Source organism: Rhinolophus ferrumequinum (assembly GCF_004115265.2).
Source record: "Rhinolophus ferrumequinum isolate MPI-CBG mRhiFer1 chromosome 5 unlocalized genomic scaffold, mRhiFer1_v1.p scaffold_110_arrow_ctg1, whole genome shotgun sequence".
NCBI lineage: Eukaryota > Metazoa > Chordata > Mammalia > Chiroptera > Rhinolophidae > Rhinolophus > Rhinolophus ferrumequinum.
This window is the reverse complement of record NW_022680355.1, coordinates 1,262,852-1,280,918: the sequence shown is the minus strand read 5'-3', so window position 1 is coordinate 1,280,918 and position 18,067 is coordinate 1,262,852. Positions and strand designations below refer to the sequence as shown.

At 41.6% G+C, this 18,067-nt stretch overlaps 1 protein-coding gene across 1 annotated transcript in view; it reads left to right on the top strand.

Annotated features, from left to right (window-relative positions):
• FAM107B (family with sequence similarity 107 member B) overlaps positions 1-18,067 on the top strand; it is a 194,160-nt gene that overhangs the window by 71,389 nt on the left and 104,704 nt on the right. Inside the window, exon 2 of the mRNA XM_033100716.1 lies at positions 6,837-6,897. Within this exon, the coding sequence (XP_032956607.1) occupies positions 6,837-6,897 (61 nt within the window). The remainder of the gene's footprint in view (positions 1-6,836; positions 6,898-18,067) is intronic.

Sequence of the window (18,067 nt, the reverse complement as noted above, 5' to 3'; positions counted from 1 at the left end):
AACATATCTACACACCCTGAATCCATGAGGACAGGCGCTCCTGTTCTTGGACCTTTCCAGACCTCACACTGTGTACCTCTTCCTCTGGCTGTTCATGATTATCCTTTAAAATATCCTTTGTAATAAATTGGCAATAGTAGCTCAACTGTTTTCCTGGCTTTTGGGAGACACTCTAGCAAATTACCAAAACCAAGGAGGGAATTGTGGGAACCTCCAATATGTAACCAAGTTGGACAGAAGTTATAGGTATGCTGAGGACCTGCTACTTGCAAAGGTCATCTGAAGTGGGAGTGGTCTTGTGGACTGAGCCCTTCACCTGTGGGGCCATTACTTACTCAGGTTAGTGTCAGAATTGAATTGAACTGTGGACACCCTGCTGGTTTTGGAGAATTGTTCCATGTGGGTGAAAACCCCACACATCTGGTGTCAAAAGTGTTATGAATGTGACTAGAGGAAAATTTCATTTTTTTTAGATAGTGGGACTCTTGCTTTGCCCACCGTAAAAAGTTATTGGAGTCAAATGAAATCATGTATTGGACCACACTTTTTAAATTGAGATGTACTAGATAGATATGAGGTATTGCTGCTTTTACAAACCAATATGGAGATAGAATAAAAACTGGTACCCACATTTCCCACAAAAACTCTCATTAACAATGTATACGTATATGAAATCCTTTGACACATTCTCTCTCAAACTTGCATCATCTGCCAGGGATATTTGGCTGTGTGCCCTGCAGCGCTTGAAGCCACGTGAGAATGCATGCATAGCTTCCTGGAGCTTACAAAGAAAAAAAAAAAGATTGGGGAAAAATGTTTTCTTTAAAACAAACATTATTCATTCGTTTATTTATCCATTCATTCAACAAGTACTTATAGAATGCCTATGGAGTATGAACTATAAATAGCTGAAGAACCACGATTCTCTGTCATCACTTGTTCAAGATCTGTAACACAAATCTATATACGGGATATATAGTAATCCTTAGTTAATCAGAGTCTCAGTCTGTTTAGGCTTCTATAACATACTACCATAGACTGGGTGAGTTAAACAAAAATCATTTATTTCTCACAGTCTAAAGGTTAGAAAGTCCAAGATTAAGGTTCTGGCAGATTTGGTGTCTGGTGGGAACCCACTTCCTGCTTCACAGACAGCCATCTTCTTGCTGTGTCTTCACATGGTGAAAGGTGGTAGGGAGCTCTGTGATGTCTCTTTTCTAAGGGCGCTAATCATATTCATGAGGGCTCCTCCATCATGACCACCATCACAACCCCGAAGGCTCTACCTCCTAAAACCATCACTTTGGAAACTAGGATTTCAACATACTCGTATGAATTTTGGAGGGACATCAATATTCAGACCATAGCAATCAGTTTCGACAACCACTCTCACCCCATCCATTCCCTAGCAGTTTGAGAGTTTATTTTAATTCAAATATTTTTGCAATCATTATGTAACTCTAAACTTAAGACCAGCATGTTGAATTACAGCCGTAAAGATTGTGTCAAACTTTCCTATGCTCTTGGTTCTGAAATTTCCACCATGTGATAAATGTTGTTTTCTTCTGTGGTTTTCTTGGCCTGGGACTCTCTAAATCTCGGAACACACAATGGTCCGTCTTTGAAATGGCTTTCCCTAGTTCTGAGGAGAAATCACTCATTCCTTTGTAAAACTATACGGTTCTTCCTTACCCAGAGTTCTCTTCACTTAGTCTTTTCACTAAATATAGTTATTTAATAACTAGCTTTTCTTTCCACTTAAGATTAGATTTTCTACAAATAACACCAGCAAGGAGCAAACTTGAAAGAAGGCAGCACAGTATATATAGGTGAGAGATCAGGGGCCCTGACCCAGGCCAATACTGCAAACCTTGCCCCACTTCAAAGCATGAATGCTTAGATAAAGTCCTCACCCCTTCTGGGCACCTTCTAATGGGAACAGAAATATCAACACTGAGTTCCTCTGACAATGCTTTTCAGTCTTTTCCACAGGAGTACCCCCTATCCGGGACCCCATGTCCAAATATCCTTGACATTCTGTGGTCATCCTAAACATTTATGTCTGTTCTGTATTTTTTTCCACAATGTACTCAAATTTGTTTTAATATACAAATCATGTTTTTCCTCCCATATCTTTGAGTGAAACTGATGCTCCAGAGAGAGGCCTGCATGCCTCTAGCATATTACAGCGTACCTCCAGGAGCTACCTATCCTTTAGAAGTGTGTTTGTTACGATGACACTCAGGGCTGCAAATGGTTAGCAGGCATGCATCAATAAGAACATATTGGCTGTTAAAATATTAAAATGCCTTTTTATTGACTAGTAAATAACTGCTTCCCAAGACCTTGAGTGGTGTCCATTTCCCATATCGCCCCTCTCTCCAGACCCCTGAGCTCTGCGTGGTCCAGAAACTAAAAGGTTAAGGCCTGTATCCCAGGGACCTCCAGGACCCTGCCTATTCCCGTTAGTTGGTGGCCTGTACCACTCATGCTGTTACATATTTTGAACATCATTCCACATTACATGTAGCATATATGAAGCTCATGGAACACACTAGGAACTAGACAAGCAGTAGGTAATGTTAGTCCTGTGGCTTTAGTCTTGTAGTCTGAATTTGGAGAACTCAGTCTACTTGAGAATGTATATTTTAGCAGCACTGTGGCCAGCCTCCCTTCCTCCCCCACTTTGGGACCCAGACTTCCTTCCCTTAGGGAACCGCACCTTCCCTACCTCCGGAGGTTCTGGTGAGGCTTCCAACCACAGAACCCCGTCCCTCCCCCCACCCCACCCCGCCCCCAGTAGCTCTTGGGATGGGCAGTGATGTAGGTCTGGAAAATCATAGTCCCCATTTCCTGATAGGCGTATGCTGTGACTAGGAGTCAGTATGTGACACAAGATGGACCAGTCAGAGTCTCCCCCTGGAACTCTGGATATGAATGCAGGGACTGGGGTGTTCCTTACCCCCTTTGAAACGACCTGTTCTATGTACTGGGGTCCAGAGACACTTCTCTGACAGCTCAATGAGCTGAAAGGAGATGGCCCCAGTGCTTCTCATGGCCTTGACCATGCCGTGAAGGAGGAGCCTGAGAAGTGACACAGAGACAGAAACAACAAATGGAGATACTGAGGAAAGGAGAGGCCCTGATGATATTGGCTGAGTACCAGATGACATATGCATTCTTCACAACAGTGATTCTCAAACTTGGGAGTGTATTGATCGGCACCACCAGGAGAGCTAATGAATCCAGAGGCCCAGGCTTGTCCAAGTGACAAAGGGCTGCGTCCTCTGTATTTCTGCCACATTCTCCAGGTGATTCGGATACACATCCAAGTTCAAGAACCACAGCTTCACAAGCATGTGATCCAATGGACCTCCTGAGTAGTTATTTAGGTTGCTTACAAGCAGAGATGAAGAAAAGCACTTGTACTCTGTGGTACCACGTCGGCAGTGAATGGAGCAAACCTCTCTGGTCAAGGCTCCCGTCTCCCTGATTTGGGTAGCTTAGTGAACTGCAGCTTTTGCTCATGAGGAATATATTCTCCATAGACTCCATGGTGGCCAGAATGAGGAACTGGAGTGGTTACGACACGAGTGACACCTTCCATCTTCTTGGGCTCCCCTGTATCTACAATGACCTGACAGGCTTTTCTTGCCTTGCCTTACCCTCTGAAACCCCAATAAAGACAAGGCTTACGCACTCCTGTCTTCTGCTCCCGACCACCCTGGTGTCTTTCCCATGTGGCCCTGCGAGGGGTGCCATGCCTCCTTTTCTAGGACCTGTGAGTGTAAGGACCTTTGTTTCTTCCTGAACCTCTTTTCTGTCTCCTCTTGTGGCTGCACCTCTCTACCCTTTCATAAAGTGTACAAAACACCTTGGGATTAGTCCTCAGAGGAAATAGATGAAAAGCCCAATTATTTGCCAGATTTTAACAGCACCTCCTCAGTGCATCATCCCTGACACATTCCATTTAATGAGTACGTGAATGCAGTACATGATAGTGTGTGAGGTGCTGACGTCAATAATCAACACTCCCACTGCCAGCTTCCCAGAACCAAGGTGTCAACCTGGGACTTGTTCCCTTAGAAGTGACAGAAAACCTGATAGAAATGGTTTTCCTTTAAAAAAAAAAAATAGAATGGAATGTAAATGCAGACTTAGGCTGAAAAGTCCAGGGTTGAGCTTGCTTCAAGCATGTCTGGATTTGGGGCTCAAATGATATGGGGACTCCATATCACTCCATCTCTTGATTCTGCTTTCCTTTATGTGGGCTTCTATCTCAGCTGCATGTGACAGCAGCAGCTCCAACCCTCACAATTGTCTCAGGCTTCAGGATCAGTGGGCAAGAACAGGAATCATATTTTTAGACTTCCAGGAAAAAAATCTCTCATTAGCTCAGGTTGGGTCCCATGATCACCCTGACCCAATCATAGGGAAATGCACCAGACTAATTGGGGTGATGGGTCTAGCCTGGGTCACGTGACCACCCTTGGAATGGTGGGCTAGGAGCATGGAGTTGGTTTACTAGGAACCACAGTTCATTAAGAGTGGGAAAGGATGACTTTAAAGAGGAAATTAGGACACACTTCCTAGACAGAGTACTCACTGCCAAGCAGCAAATTCAACAGATGTCTACTACAGTTGGACTGTTGTCATTTTATTCTAGCTTTGCTGGGAAAAAGCCAGGAAGAACAAATTCTGCAAATCACAGACTTGCACTGAAAGAAGAAACACAAGAATCTAAGGAGCTCAGCCTTTTTTCTCTAAATAGAACATAGTTTATACTACGGAAGACAGATGCTTGTTTATTCTATGCTGAGAGCTCTCCAGCCCAAAGTATTCCAAATATCCTTCCATCTGCAGATCATTCCAGGGTTTTGCAGTTCTTACTAGTTAATGAGAAAACTGGGGGAGGGGCAGTTTAAAATTCAGTGATAAATATGTTTGGAGGAAAGCTGAAGGGCAAAGTTATTTCACCAGTCTGGAATTCGGAGCAATAAAAAAGTAAACAGTCTTACTGGCTAAAGGAGAATCCTTTCATCTATGAAACAACTTTATTTGGGTTATTTTGGCATCTTGAGACACTTTCCTTGTGGCTATATTATAAAATAGTTTCTCATGTTTTTATTGTATAGGATCTTGTTGGGCCTTGTGGCGCAAGAAATTATTTGCTGCATTTAGTTGGTGTGTGATGGGGCGTTTCTATCATGTACATCTCCTTTATACTATTAATTTACATCTTTTGTGGAAATGTAATTTTGAAAGCAATTTTTATTAAACTTTTTTATAACATAAATTTGAGATCATTGGACTGCAGGCCTGTTGACCCAAATTGCCCACGGCAATGCTATGCCATGGGTTTTAAAAGCAGGGCGAATTTCTGGAACTGGCCCCCGATGACGAACGTTTGAGGATGATTTTGGATCTCTGGGAAAACATTTGTTCCCAACACAGGTGAAATCAATTCCCTTATGAGTTGACGCTGATGATGATTTGCGGAAACGAATCTTTATGAATTGAAAAGGACATTTAAAAAAAATCTCACTAACCAAGCTTGAGAGACTGGTGGATTATCATCCCCAGAGATGGAATATGACGTAGGAACTGCAATCTTAGAATACAATGGGGAGTGGTCCTACGATGGGTAATACCAGTTTTTGAGTTCCATTGTTCGACTCTTGTCACAGAGCAGCTTCCGGTGTCATGGATGGAACCCAGACCCATATGGTTTATTATGGTCCAGAATACCTTCTATCAGGCTAAATTATTAGGAGGAACAAAGTATGCACAGAAAGTGTGCCCACTTAGGAAGAAAGCTGAGTTGGCAACTGCCTGCAGTATAATTCAATGGATGTTAGACGGAATCCTGCCTAAAGATGAAGCTCCTCAGAAATATCCCCCTAACAGGTACTTAACAAATATTTGTTCAGTGAAGGAAAAAAATAAATGAAGGAATCAACATAAAGTTATCTTGCAGAAAAAATTAGAAAAGACATGTAGACATCCCTCTTAATGTACCTCCCTCACTCCTAGCTGGGTCTCCTTTTATCAATGCTATAGCAGCAGCAATTGTCATTAAAGAATACCATACCAAAACTCAGAGAAGAGTGTATTCACCCACTTGCCCAGATATAAAAATAACTGTGAACTTGGGGATATAAAGTATCGCATAAGGAATGTAGTCAGATTGTAATAACTGTGTGTGGTGTCAAGTGGGTTCTAGACTAATCAGGGGGATCACTTCTTAGTTACATAAATGTCTAACCACTATGCTGTACACCTGAAATTAATATAAAATAATATTGAATGTCAGCCGTAATTGAAAAAAATACTTTAAAAAGTAAAATAAAATTAAAAAATCATTGAACTGTGATAGAATTTTCAAAAGTATAGGAAATAATCTCTTTGAATTATGAAAAATAAAACATAATTCTCTTTGTTGCACCATACTGGCAGAATTTCTATCTTATGGAGAAACCCACCACCACTAAGTCTAAGTAATTGATGCCCTCAAATGTATTAGTCACAGAGGGTCCGTGGGTTGTACTACTCCAGGAACATCGTTTATAGGCATGACCCTGTGTACATGTGTATGGCACACTGCACTTTGCAATCCAACCCCCCCATAATTATTCTACTCAACATCTATTATTCATTTGTTGCTTGTCCAAAGCTTCAGTTTTTTTAAAAGGGTTTGGTCTAATTTTTTAGAACTTGATCTCATATTGATTAGTAGGTTTTCAAAAAGTATTGCGGTGAATGAATGCATTATTTTGACTTTCTCCTCCTCCCTTTTTTTTTTTTTTTTTTTTTTGGTGTGTGTGTCTGGAACTCAGGAAGGAGAGGAATCCCAAGGGGAACCTAGATGCCCCAAGCTGGAACAGAAGACGACATCAGGTAGAGTATATTTCGTGCAACACCTCCTTTGCTGGGCTGCTTTTGCTGACAGCAGGGATCACAGCATCCAAATGCTTTGCAGATTGCAATGGAAAGTCTGTTCCAAATAACTGGAAAGATGACTAGAAATGTCACTGGTGATGTATTCCAGGCATGACATCTGGACGGTCTTGTCATGGTGCGGAAAATAGTGTCTTCGTTCTTTTATTGATTACAGTTCTTGATGAACAAATACTTGCGTTGAAGTAGATGATGAAAATGATGAAGAAATTTCAAATTCAGTAATACTAGACTAAGTAGCATAGCTATGTACTGAAGTAGTTTTGATTACCTTGAAAAATGTTATTTAGATGCATTTGCTGTTTTTTTTTATTTTGGTATTAGTATATAGTTAAATATGAAATTGTTGAAGCTATTTACTCTATAATAGGAGATCCTATGAGATAATATAGAAAGAAACAAATGATGAGTGGGTCTATAACTGTTTCTGAATATGATCAGTAGTGATAATGAGATGTAATGGTTATACAAATAAACATTACTTGAATGGACCTAATAAGAATGAAAGCTACATCGTAATACTCTCAGCTTCTATTTTCCCATGGCTTTTTGTTTGGTGCTTTATATGATTAGGAGTTAGAAGAGGGCTCCAGATGTGTTTGCTGCTGGCAGAGGCTCATGTTTTTGCAATTTAATGGAAATCAGGGAGCAGAATTAAGAAAACGGAAATGGTAGCAAAAAGAATACGCAGAGTGAGGTGGGAAAGGTGGTACCCTGCTCTGATTTAGATGAAGGAAAGGGAATTAGCAATAAACCAGCACCACAGTCTCCCTCTACACCCCTCCCAGTGTCTGCCCCCACTGTTAACAAACAGTGCTTTAGTTTAGTGTCTCTTCCTAAGACGCTCTCCCCTTGCAGATCCTTGCATGGCTGGCTGCTTCTCATCAGTCAGGTCTCAGCTGAAATGTCTAGTCCCAAATGTCTAGTCCCACAGGCTACCTTATACTTCCTCCAAATCACTCTTCATCCCATTGCCCATTTTTATTTTTTTGTGACACTTATTATGACCTCAAATCATCTTTCTATTGATGGGTTTACCATGCTTCCCCGAAAATAAGACCTAGCCGGACAATCAGCTCCAATGCGTCTTCTGGAGCAAAAATTAACATAAGACCCGGTCTTATAGTATAGTAAAGTGTATAGTATAGTGTATAGTAAAATAAGACCAGGTCTTATATTAATTTTTGCTCCAAAAGATGCATTGGAGCTGATTGTCCGGCTAGGTCTTATTTTCGGGGAAACACAGTATTTACTAACTGTCCCTTAGAGAGTAGGGACCTTGCCTGTTTTGTTTAATGGTAACCCTAGCACCTTGGACAGTGTCTGGCACATGGTAATCATTCAGTAAATTCTTATGGAGACCCTCCTGTCCACTATATGCAAGGCATTTTCTTTCTCTCTGTAATGGAGATACGAGTGGGATAGATTTGATGTGAGCCAACTCCATGCCTATGTTAGACTCCTAGGATACAAAAGAGAATAAGCCATGATACTTGCCCTCAAGAAAACAAATCGTGTCTGAGAGACAGACATGGTTAGAACATGAGAAATAATGTGTGAAGATCGATCCCTTCACAGAGCTTATGGTGCTACTGGGAGCACCGAGGAAGGGGCAACTAAATTTGCACTGGGGAAGTAGGATCTCCTGGGGTTGATGATTGTTGTAATGAATTTTGGAGTCTAAAAACATATATTGAAGGGCAGAGCTGGAGCTTGCATATCATACCTCTGAGAACAGTTCTGAGTGCTACTTTGGCACACTTACTGTTGATTTTCAGTTCCTCAGCTAGAGAAGAAGGCTGGAATAACAGCTCATTGCAAATATGGCCAACCAAGTGACTTCGAATTGCCCAGCTGTGGTTATAAATGATATTGTTGTCTTGGCATAGTGTCCACTATATTTTGAGGACATTTGTTCATATCCAAAGACTTGATTACCCCACATGTTGTAAAGGAACTAGGACTCACCGAGGCTTGTTGACTTAGTGAATTCTACCACAACATCTCAGGATGAGAAATCAGAGATTCCATTTTCAAACAGTCTGCCAGGGTTCCTCGCCCACTAGGCCTTTGGAATATGTAACTAGAAATCCAGTATACTGGTAAAGATTCCCCTCAGGAAATACATTTGGAGTCGGAGATCCCCATGGGACATGATTCCACAGAAAAGGAGGGACACAGATTAGTTAAAAATCTATAATCTCAAGTTCCTTGTGATCAGATTACATGGTTTTAGAATTTTGAATTGTTTGAGTAAATGACTTATTTCCCTGTTTCCATCAAACAACACCTTATAACCCTATTCTCTAAGTAGAATTTCAAGCAGAAAATGCCATTTCTCATTATTTGTGAAAAAATGCTTGGGTCCACTGACTTTGTGGCATGCTGTGAAGTCCCTCCTCTTTTTTTTCCAGGATTTACTCCAAATGTGTGTTTTTACACTACGGGTTTAGTGAACTGTGTCTCTAGTTTTAGTCCATTCAATTCAGATTTACTGTATTTATTACCCATTCTCTGAAATCCTGTTAGGTATAAATTGCGTCTACTAGGTTATTTGAAAAGTATAAACATATAATACATTAATTTACAAAATGTTCATTGAATGTCTACTATGTACTAGGATTTATGCTGTATTTAGAGTGGTAAATAGGACAGATACCGGTATGACTCCACGTTTCGTGGAGCTTAAGAGAAAATGACAAACGTAGCCATTATACAAATAAAAAGAAAATGTAAATTGTAGAGAAATATACTCTTTCCACAAGTAAAATCTAAGTTACAGATAAAGCAAGGTGCTGTGGAAGTCGTGCCTTCACAGAGCTTAGAGTAAAATAGGGCTTTTAAAACGTGGACACAGAAAGCTAAGACAAAAGATAGGATGTAATATTGGCTAAAATAGAGACAGGGGGAAGGGGGATGGGAGTGCCAAAGAGGTGAGAGAAATTCAATTTGGGTGATCCAGGAAGTTATCCAAGAGATGGTGGCATGTGTGCTGGGTCTTGAAGGATAGACATGAAATCCTTTTGTGAAGAGAGACACAGTAGCCAAGGTATTTATAAAGTGAACACCAAATACTGTAAGTTGAATCCAAAGGAATACCTTTGGAGTTCAACCCATTTTTTGGCAGGTGACCTAATCCTTAGGCATCAGTCACATTACCCTGAGGTCTGTAATTTACACTCGCCGGGGCCCACTCAGGGGGTAATGACAGGTTGATTAAGAATGTGTTTAAATGTTACCATCATCATTACCTGTGCTTTGCTCTCTAATAGTTCAGTGTCCATGTACATTTGAGTTTTGTTTGTTTTTTTGTAAGTGGACTGCCTGTAATAGAAGCCTAATGTCTACTCAGAATCAGGGGGCATTTTCTTTTGACTTCATGGACAGGTTAGCTGAGTAGATAGGGTAGCCCATGTATAATAAGTCCCTTTCCATGTGATACAGTGTGGGGTTGCCGTCAGCTGGTGCCAGGTGGTTCATCCAATGGGCGAAGTGTGCCTTTGCCTCCGGCCTGCCCTCTCCGTGCCCTTCTCCTCTGTGGGGTCTTCTCCTCACCACGTTCGGTCCCGAGTTTCTCTTCCATCAGAAAGACAGGCAGTCAGGCACGTACACCTCGGTACATATTAATTCACATCATTGCATTGCCTCTTCTTCAACCTATTGGCATTTTAAGCCTCAAATCTGCCTGTGGAATGAAGAACATTCGGTGGCTCTTAGAGGGATTGGAAACATCAGCATTTCTGGCTGCAGTCACAATGCATGGTCACAACATGCTTTCTTGACCTGAGCATAGGAAGGCCTGGAGTCATGGGGACACTGAAAGACGACTCTCAGACGGCGTGTGCCTTAGAAACCGGGTCTGTTTACAAGGACACTAGATTCTTTATCGAAAGGTGCCATTTTATTTTTTATTTTTTATTAGTTTCAGATGTACAAAACAATGTACTAGTTAGACATTTATCATTTATATCCCTCACACAGTGACAACCCCCGTCCCCACATCCACTACCCCTCTGACATTGTCCACGGCATTACATTTCCACTGTCTCTATTCCTAATGCTGTACTCCGCTTTTTGTAACCATATATATATATATACACACACACAAACATATATATATATATATATATATATATATATATATATATATATATATATAAAACTATAGTTAACATTCATTATTATTTAGCTTCAGCTTCAGGAGTACAGTGCAGTGATCAGGCATCTGCATCGTCCCTGAAGCAGTCTCCCTAATGAGACAAGTGTGAAAGGTGCCATTTTAGAGACACAGTGCATCCTTCTGCTATAACATCTGTGTAAAAATAAAGGAAAAGTTATAAAACTGAACCTGAGCTATGCACAAGGTAAAGGGAAAATGAGGTAATGGGCCCGTGGAGAATGGTGATGTGAGCAGAGGTATCATGGAGGAGAGATGTCCCTACTGAAGAGTCCCTTTGATGCGACTATGATGTTGTCCATATAACAGAGAAAAAACAAAGATGTGTTACTAATAGTTACAAGGAAGAGGCTATAATTCCAAACTGAGAGCACTGCATGTCAGCGAGAAGGCACACTTTGAGGCCTGACAACATAACCCGCTGAGAATAAGCCAGTTATTGGAATAGTCGAAAGGGGAAGAACGTAGTTTACCTGTTCTCACCTGGGTTTATGCCTTATTTCTCAGCAACTATTATACCACAGTTGTAGGACTTTTTGGTCTTCGTGGCTGCCATCCCCACCTCCTCTCAGGTCTTTCTTCCTTCGGGTAGTTCCTTTTTCCTTTTTTCCTTTTCATGGAATGTGATTCTTTCCCAGAGTCTTCTGTGGTGACTGACTTTTAGAGAAGAAGTTTTATGATGAGACTTCACTTAATATCTTTCTATTGCACTGAAAGGGCCTGGGAACAAGCCAAGTATCACACATACATACAACGGCCTGGGAGAGGCATCACTATTGAATCAGATTACAATTGAACATGACTTTTTTAGTTCAGAGACTCCGATTTACAGCTGACATAAAGAAACTACAGATCTTGCCCATAACAATCTTATTTGTAGTCAAAAAAATGATGTAGTACCATTTTTCTAGAGAGAGAGAGAGATTAGCAACTTTTCTTAGGTGGCATATTATGTCTTAATTTATTCATTCATTCCTTTGTGGGCAGGGAGACCAATGAATGGGCGGGCCAGCTATGCTTTCTGGAGAGAATTCTTTTAAAAAATGAATTACATCCTTTCTGGTGGACATACTAAAAAAAAAAAAAACCTGTAAAATGTGTTTTTTAAAATGCTGGCTCAACTTTGCCATTTTTCTTGCCATGCATTGATTTAGAAGCAGGCCAAGTATTTTTGAGTGCTGAAACATCTTTAACTGTGTTTAACATTCAAGAAAACTTTATGGGATCCTTATTATCTTTTGGGTTGCACTCAACTTGTGCTGTCAGGACCCCAAGATTGCAACACTTTGATCAATAGAGGGGAGTATCCTGTAAGGCGAAGCCATTTAATGAGAGTGAAGGGGTTTCATCAGAACATTCTCTTTTTGCTAAAGGTCACCCAGGGCTGAGAGGGGCCCAGCATGCTTTCAGAATTGGCTGGCTGTGTCATCTGCATTTAGTCAAGTTTTCATTTCCTGTGGTTTGTAGTCTCTCAAGTGTGAAGTAACGAACCTCAAACAGTTAAAATTCTTCAACTAAAACTGAATGCAATGAGGGAAAAAATATATATGTATTTTTGTAACCTTTATGGGGAAGTGAGACCAGGGTTCCACAGAGCAGCTTCTTAAGCGACGTGGTGTTACTGTGTGAGGCTAACCCCCTTCACTCAGACGTCAGGCTTCCTGGCTCCAAGTCTGGGGAGGTGACAAAATGAGTCCCATTCTCTGATAATTCAGACAAATAAAGTGTTTGCTTTTACTTGCATGTCATAGTAGAAAAATGAGGTTTCTGCCCCAACCAACCATATTTCAATTGCACCCTGCTTTATACAAAAAAGTTATCTTCCTTACTGATTTTTCCAAGGCTATGTATGGCCAAAAAATGAATAGAAAACTGTTCAGGTAGGGGCAGTAGAAAACACAAGAGTATTGTACTTCCTTTTCCTGAATTTACTTTCTTTCCATTCCCTTAACTTTGGAACAGACAATCTGAGGGTTCTTGGGAGGCCTTTTCTTAGAGAAACGGCTGGTGGGGTTGTACATAACTTTCAGCAAAGTTCTGATCCCTAAACCCCTTCATGGGACTTAGCTATCACCCTCGTATTTTAGTTGAAGGAATCCCACTACTTTGTTTCTACTTCCAATAATAGAGATTGGAGGTTCATTGTCATATACATTCTTCCCAAGAAATGAAGGCAGCAGCACGCTTGATGCAGGAGGTTTGTCAGAGGAACCGGTTGAGGGTCATGACATTATTCCCTGTTCTAAGAACTAAGGCACCACTGGACGGGACACTGTGGGCTCCAACCCGCTAACACGTATTCATAAAAAGGAAGAGAGGCAGATCCTCTGATATCAGTGTGAGTAGGGAAAAAGTCTTTTCATTTTGACCTATATTTTCTTCACCTATGAAGTCAGTTGGACTTGCCCTAGAATCTGAGGCCATGTTTCTCTGGAGATGAGGGGCGGGAGGATGGGGAGGATGGGGGTGGGCGGGAGAAGGCGGCCAGGCCACGCTTCCCTACTGGGGTGAAGGGAGACTTCCTGGCCTGCCGTTAAAGACGTACCAGTCTGTTCCCAGCTCACCACCATTTCGCATTGCAAGGGTGTCAGGCTAATGAAATCTGCTTTCCACATCCTCAGTGCTTTCCTCCGTAGCTTTGTCACCTAATACTCTCCAACTAATCCTATGTCCCCTTAGCACAGTGAACATGGAGACATGGAGTTTTCCAGAAGTTTATCCAGGTCATAAGGTGAATCAGTTACGAGGCATGAAATTTTTTGTGTAGTAATACTTGCAGCAGAATTGACCGATGTTTGTGAGTGTGCACAACAAGATGCGTTTCTATACGGTTTCACTTTTTTTTAATTATTTTTTTGTTAGTTTATTTCAAATTTGTTGTTGCGCATTTGTAAGAGTCCTGGAGGGGAGAAAGAATCGTGAAGGAGACGTTAATATACAAAGCAGCAATGATTGAAGTAGCACATGAATTAAATGAATCAAACTGTAAAGCGATGCTCTTTAAATGTTTCCATCCTGGAGGCATCTTTGCTCCCACTTCCCACTTCTCATTTTCTTTCCCTGCACGTGGATAAAAAGGAGGAACTTGGGTTGTGAGCTGTGCATTCGGATGTCCAGCCAGCTGTGTCCTTGCAGTGCGCTGTCCCTCTCCTTCTCAGCATGTGGGAGTGGAAATCATTATTTAGAAATGCCAGCTAAGTATTGTCACAAAGGCTCTTAAGAGAGAGAATGTGACGTTTTCAAAGATTGTTATTGTTGCTATTTACCCGTGTTTCTCTGCAAACATTGAAATGAAGTGGCAGTTTTAGTCCTAGGGGACCCCTGATGTCAGCTTCTTTGTTCCCCCCCCCTTAGTTCCCACCCTCCAGTTCAACTTGGCTTCCTGGCCACCATACCTCACTGGGCACTAAACGGTTCCTGGTGGACCAGCCACTGCTCCAGAGGGGCACAGGGTCAAGCCAAAGACAGTCAGGGACTGTCCTAAGCTCCTTGTGCAGGGTGTTTTTGTACAGCACTTCGCATAATATTGAGAAAATGTCATTGTATCAGAGACAGGGCAGGCAGGACTGATAAAGTGGGGGGTGTGGACAGCACTCAGCGCCTCACCCCGCTGGCCCCCTGCCTTTCACATCAGGGTGCACTGTCCCCACTTCCGGACACCTGCAGATCTCTGCCTGAGGCATTTTCTTCCAGAAGCTGCTCTCACCCCTCAGGAATAGCCCTCAAGCTGTCACCGGTGGGACTTGGTGAATAAGTGCCTCTGCTCCTGGCCCCTTGGAGAGGACGGCGGTGGAGCATATTCTCCGTGGGCTCCCCGAGTTGCCCCAGCAGGGTTAGGCTGCAGTCACCCATCGAAGTAGCTGGCGGGACAAAGCCCTGCGCTCACTGCTCTCCCTTCCATCTCACTACCCCTCTCCCCTCCTGGTTGTTCCCTTCACCTCCACATAAACTGCTTCTGCGTGAACCCCAACTTAAGGGGCCCTTGGCACACTCACTGCATTGAATATACCATAACATATTTAAAAGCATCAACGAGCCAGATGGACATCTCAAAACAAAAAATTCAAAAGTTTAGAAAAAAAAATCCCTAAATGCAAAGTAGCTGCTTTGATTACTGCCACGTTAACTGGTGAAAATGGTGGCATTCTTAAGCTTCTTAAAATTCTCTGACCTTTTCTGAATGCCATGTTCTATCCTTACATGTCCATTGGGGAACGTTTAATGATTAGTAGGAAGGAATGGGATTTTTCCATCTTAAAGTTGACTACCACAAGGCATATTTGATTCGATACTGCCATATTTTGACTGAATTTGACATGCTTAATTTGAGTTTAAGAGAGGATTTGAATCATAAAAATCATTTATTCTTGATCCCCAAATGTGGGCCTGAATGTTCAGCTTAATTTCTGACTGGATCTATGTGAAATTGAATATTCATTTTTTTTTGTTTGTTTTAAGCCTGATTTTTAAAACAGCTTAGGAAAGAACACCTCAGGTTCTTATCCTTCATCACAGAGGGATGATGGGAGAAAGAGACGATAAAATCCAACAGTAAAATGTTAATAAAGACTGTTCTCTAATGAGTTATGGCTGAGGGTTGGCAATGCAGTCTCCATTCCACGCAGACATTCAGACACAGTGAATAATTCTGAAAACCTGAAAGGTGATTTCTAACTGCTTATGACTAATGTTACAAACAGGGAAAACTCAGTTTGTAGATGTGTTTTGTTTGGCCTGCAATCCTTAAAGTTTTTAAAAAATTGGTTGCTGTTGTTTAAAAACTGAAAAATTTCCTGTAAAATCTAGTTTCCAGTGTCTCTTGAGAAATTCTAAGAACTGGCCAACCCAGACCTGCATTCCTAAGTGGTAAAAAAAAAAAAAAAAAAAAAAAAAAAGTTGGCGGTGCCTCCTTTTGAGGTTCCCTCCCATCCTGCCTGTGGTCAGAGGAGCAGGTGAGATTGTATGGGGCCCATTGCTATGGAAACAGGGGAGGAAATGCTAGCATCATGCTGGGGAGCGTATATCTCGGCCAGTGATCTTCACACAATTCTCTGAAGCTCCTGCAGTTACCTTTTCTTCTGTGTAAGAGGTTAATATACTGTTCAGAGGCTTGTCATTTATTTCAGTGCTGGAGAATTACAAACATTGTACAACTAGGAAGGTACCCTAGGAAATGGAATCACTTAATGGATGGGTATGGCTGAACAACTAGAAGTATAGTAGTTCCAACCGGCACCTTAATGACATAGGACGTTGAGGTCTCTGGAAAAGCGACAGGGCCATGCGCTTCTCCTCTAGGCCTTCTATCACTGAGCGGCACTGAGAGGGCTTTGGTGAAGGCCTTCTGTTTCTGCTCTTGCTCAGCAAGACGGATGTAAAATTCCCTTTGTGAGCATGTGTCCAGCTGGCACTGTGCCTGGCACCTTCTAGATGGATGTCGATCAAGCATGACCCCAGTATGTGTAATAATCGTGGAAAATTTCAGCTTTTTTACCCAAGGAGAAACTGACAAAAGGGACAAACTGCCACTGGCTTTTTCCGAGCCATAGAAGCAGAACAGATCAAGGACTCCAAAAGTCAGGGCACGTTTTGTGAAGGCCCAATTCTAGTACGTGGCCATAATTGTAAATAGTGTGGCATCCGCTCATTTGGTCACATGGTTCATTTGTCCCTGTGTTCAACAAGCATTTCTGGAGCCTGCCCTTTATGCTGGGCTCTGAGACAGAGCCTTGAGTCTCGCCTGCTTGGTTTTATGTTCAACTGGAGCCAGTTACTGCCCTTGACCCTAATAGCCACGTTTCCAGAAGTTTATGCTTCACCATTTTTTTCTATGACTGAATTCTTTTCATGGCTGCCCTGCTCTAAGTGGGCTCATGGTATGCAGTTCCTTCCAACAAGTTGAAAAGCCTTAAACAAAATGAATAATTGTATCACTTTAGGTAACTACAACTCTCTTTGCTCCTTACCATTTATAACCCATGGATTGTATCCTGAGTTAATCTGGTCCAGCTGCCATGTTTAATGTGAGCATATCGAGGGTCACATTAACTGAATTGTTCTTTTCTAACAACTCAACACAAAACATCTGGTGACCATGCTTGCCTGATACTCTAACAATAACACTAGCTAACACTTATTAGGCAATGCATTAGGCACTGTGCTAAGTGCTTTATATGGAGTTCTTATTTAATGCTCTTCACAGCCCTATAAATAGGTACTATGGTATCCCCACTTTGCAGATAAGGAATCTCAAGCTTAAAAAGTTAATTTATCCTAATATCGGCCTGGGTGACCCCATAGCCCTATACTCTTAGCCATTTCAGCAAGTCTGCAAAATCAGTATGTGTCCTGGACAGAGTCGAGACTTTCTGAGCAGTATCATACTGAGAAGGTTGACTTTCTATCCCTCTGATTTGATCATGTTTATCAGAAAAGATCTTAGATCTGGTGTCCTTTAGAAAGACTAATCCTCCCAGTGTTCTATAAGGAGGGAGCGCTAGGGTAAGTTGAGTTCTTGGAATTTGCCCTGGGCATATAAAAGCATACTTTGATTGAGATAAAGTATAGAAATGAGAGTCTTCACTTTTTTTAAAAAACAGACTTGGTGACGTTGAGTATCCCGTTTTAAATCTGCTTCACTCTATTAGACATTATGCTTAAATCTAGCAGAATAAAAGATAACAAAATTTCCCCAAACTTGGAATTCTTTCGAACTGTACAATTTGTACAAATTTTGTTTACAGTGTCAATATCCATCCTGAGTTCAAGCTTCAAAATCATGTGTGATTCCTTCTTTCCGTTTAACCTCCATATCAGTCTTATTGAGTATCTTTGCAGTATTTCCCTATTTCAACTTCCCCAGTCCTGCTGTCACACTCCAGTTTAGGTCATCATTTCCTCACACCCAAACTACAGCTGATCCTTGAACAACAT